The sequence below is a fragment of the Arachis stenosperma genome, chromosome 5 (assembly GCF_014773155.1).
Source record: "Arachis stenosperma cultivar V10309 chromosome 5, arast.V10309.gnm1.PFL2, whole genome shotgun sequence".
In the NCBI taxonomy this organism is placed as follows: domain Eukaryota; kingdom Viridiplantae; phylum Streptophyta; class Magnoliopsida; order Fabales; family Fabaceae; genus Arachis; species Arachis stenosperma.
The window spans coordinates 95,739,495-95,742,506 of NC_080381.1; the positions used below are offsets into that span (position 1 = coordinate 95,739,495).

At 42.2% G+C, this 3,012-nt stretch overlaps 1 protein-coding gene across 1 annotated transcript; it reads right to left on the reverse strand.

Moving 5' to 3' along the window:
* Nucleotides 1-1,771: 1,771 nt before the first annotated feature.
* On the reverse strand, nt 1,772-2,788 carry LOC130980985 (uncharacterized). The gene has a single exon (XM_057904627.1). The coding sequence runs from the start codon at nt 2,786-2,788 to the stop codon at nt 1,772-1,774; it is 1,017 nt and encodes a 338-aa protein (XP_057760610.1).
* Between the last annotated feature and the right edge of the window lie 224 nt (nt 2,789-3,012).

Genomic DNA, 3,012 nt, shown 5'->3' on the forward strand with positions numbered 1-3,012 from the left:
TCCTTCTTTTGCTTTTAATTTCCCTAATTGTGGCCTTCTTTGTTGCTGTGCAGGTGTAGTGTAGACCATATGCTCGACTGTCATTAATTTCCCAGGGTTCACCCAGTCCGGTTTGCTATCCTCAAAGACCACCTTGGCCTTTTTGCACAATCTAAAAATGGTGCTGGGATACCAAAGTCTGGCACCTGATTTAAGCTTCTCGGCTGACTCTTGAATTCCTTCAGCTATAAGTTCATGCACGTTGATTTCTCCACCTTGTACTAGGCAATGTACCATAGTTGCCCGATTAATATTCACCTCTGAATTATTTACAGCTGGGAGAATAGACCTCCTTACGAGTTCAAACCAGCCCTTGGCTTCTAGGCTAAGGTTTCCCCTCTTGATGAACCTGGGTTTCCCATCTTTATACCTCTCCCAGTCAGCTGCTATAACACAAATGTCACCCACGATCTCAGTGAGCTCTTCATCATCTTGGCTTTTATTTATCCTTGTATGATAACTGGGCTCATCAAAGTGTGGTGCTTTCAGGTGAAGAGTTCTCATTATAGCACTTGGGCTGAAGTCCACCTCCTTTCCTCTTACATAGCTTTTGAAGGTTGGGTCCCTGGTTTTGTCTTCTCTGACCACATTTGCATAAAATTCCTTGATGAGGTTTGCATTGATCTTCCCTTCTGGATTAGTGAGCAATTCCCACCCTCTTTCTTCTATCTTCTTCGGAATCTGTGGGTATTCGTTTTCATTGATTTGGAAGGTTAATTCGGGCAGTATCTTTTTGAGTTTTATCCACTCAAATTCTCGTTCATGGAAGGCAGTTTTGAACCTCTTTTCATCATAAGGAGTGTTTTCCATTGGTTCCTTCCTCTTCTGCCTCTTGGAGCTTGATGACGCCATGAATTTGCGTTGCTGTTTTGAGGTGTTTTTGAGGATACGGTTAGATAAAGAATGGGTTGGCTAGGACAATTTGTGATGAAGGGTTTTAGTACGCCAAAAGTGTGGAGTGTGGAAAGTGGGGATTTGAATGTGAGGAGTGAGACTGCACTACGGTTCCTTTATATAGGGAAATCATGAGAGAATGGAAGGTGTGGATTGCAAGAATGGTTGCTTGATGGATGGTTGGGGTTGTCTATGAAGGAAGGACAAGGATCATCACTTAATGAGAGTGAATGGTTCGGTCTTCAAAGGGTCTCCTTTCTTCAATGTTGCATGGCAACGTTTCCCCATGCGTTCCTTCTTGAGACAAGTGTGTAGTTCTCTTTCATGAAATGGCTGAACCTCCCCCATTTAATTGTCCAATCAATCTCCATCAATGCTCCTTTTCTTTTCCCTATAAAGACAAAATAAGAAAAGTGAGAATAATATCAAACCAAAGACAACTGAACTTTACGGCTAGAAAAAGAAAAATGAGAAAAGATTAAATTGTTTATTCATGAATTCCAACTAACTAACTAACTATTTGTGGGTTCTTATATGCATATTTATGGCACCATGGGGTGACACCAAACTTAGTTTGGAGCACTGTGATGAAAAGTTCTGTTCAAAGCTTCCAAGACTAGCATGCTTTTGATTGCATTAATGCTTTCCTGGCATGTTTTGAACACCAAACTTGTTCTTCACTGTATACTGCACAATAAGGATTCCACCAAGAGTTTGTCAAGTTTGGGTTTGAATTCATAAATATTGACTTATTTACTATCTTCTAAAAGCATATAAAACATGGGTTGCCTCCCATGAAGCGCTTCTTTAGCGTCACTAGCTTGACGTTTTTCCCTCATCAGGGTGGTTGGTAATGCTTGAAGTCCTCCCCTCTCGCTGTGGACTTGTATCCATTGGTTGTATCAATGATCTCTGCATGTTCCAGGGAGAGAATTCTGTTGATTGTGAAGACTTTAGGTAACTGAGATGGTACAGTAGGGAGATTAGGGGGGATGTCTGGAAAGTAAGCTGAGATCACTCTATCTCCTGGAGAGAAGTCTTCCGTAGGGATCTTTTTGTTCCTCCACTTCCTTGGTACATTCTTCCTTGTGTCCTTTGATATTGCCTTGCTATTGATGACTTCCTTTCCTATGGTAATTGTGATGTTGTCTTCACATGCCTCTAGAGGTTTAGGTTCCTCTAACTTTTCCTTGAGCTGTAGTAGTGGCTGTTTCCCTTGTTCAGTAACCAAAGGGGTCTCCAGATAGGTTGGGTGTGCTTCTGTGCTTGCTTCCTCCTTTAGCATCTCATCCTGGTTTTTACTTGGTTCCTTGTGTTCTTGGTCTACTTCTTGTGAGAGTTTGAAGACATTAAAGCTGAGCCGTTCATCATGGATCCTCAATATTAGCTCCCCTTTCTCCACATCTATGAGTGCTTTGGCCGTAGCTAGGAAGGGTCTTCCCAATATGATTGGGTGAGTGTAACTTTCTTCCATGTCCGAGATGACAAAGTCTGTTGGGAGAAAGTATTTCCCAACCTTTAGTAACACATTTTCCACCACTCCTATTGCTTGCTTTTGAGTCTTATCAGCCAGTCTGATGACCACATCTGTGGGCATTATCTCATTGATCTGTAACCTTTTCGCCAGGGATAGGGGCAGTAAGTTGATGCTTGCTCCTAAATCACAGAGTGCTCTATCGAACATTGTTTCCCCTATGGCACAGGGGATGTGAAAACTACCTGGGTCTCTTCTTTTTGCAGGCAATTCATGTTGAATAAGGGCACTACATTCCTTGTTTAACACTATAGTTTGGCCTCCTTTGAGTGAGCTTTTCCTAGAAAGAAGTTCCTTTATGTACTTGATGAATGTAGGCATTTGTTGTATGGCCTTGATGAATGGTATGTTCACATCCAGAGATGCAAACAAGTCTAGGAACCTTGAGTATATTCTCTTCCCCACAGCACCATTGAGTAGTTGGGGAAATGGTGCGTAGAGCTTCAGTAACTCTTATTGTGAGATTTCTGGTTCTTAGTGCTCTCTATCCTCCTCCTCTGTTGAGTTGTTTTCAGGCTGTTGGGAGAGGTCGCTTTGCTCGTCTT

What these genes read in the sequence shown, in the direction of transcription:
- LOC130980985 (XM_057904627.1), bottom strand. Translation starts at nt 2,788, where the DNA reads ATGCCTACATTCATCAAGTACATAAAGGAACTTCTTTCTAGGAAAAGC.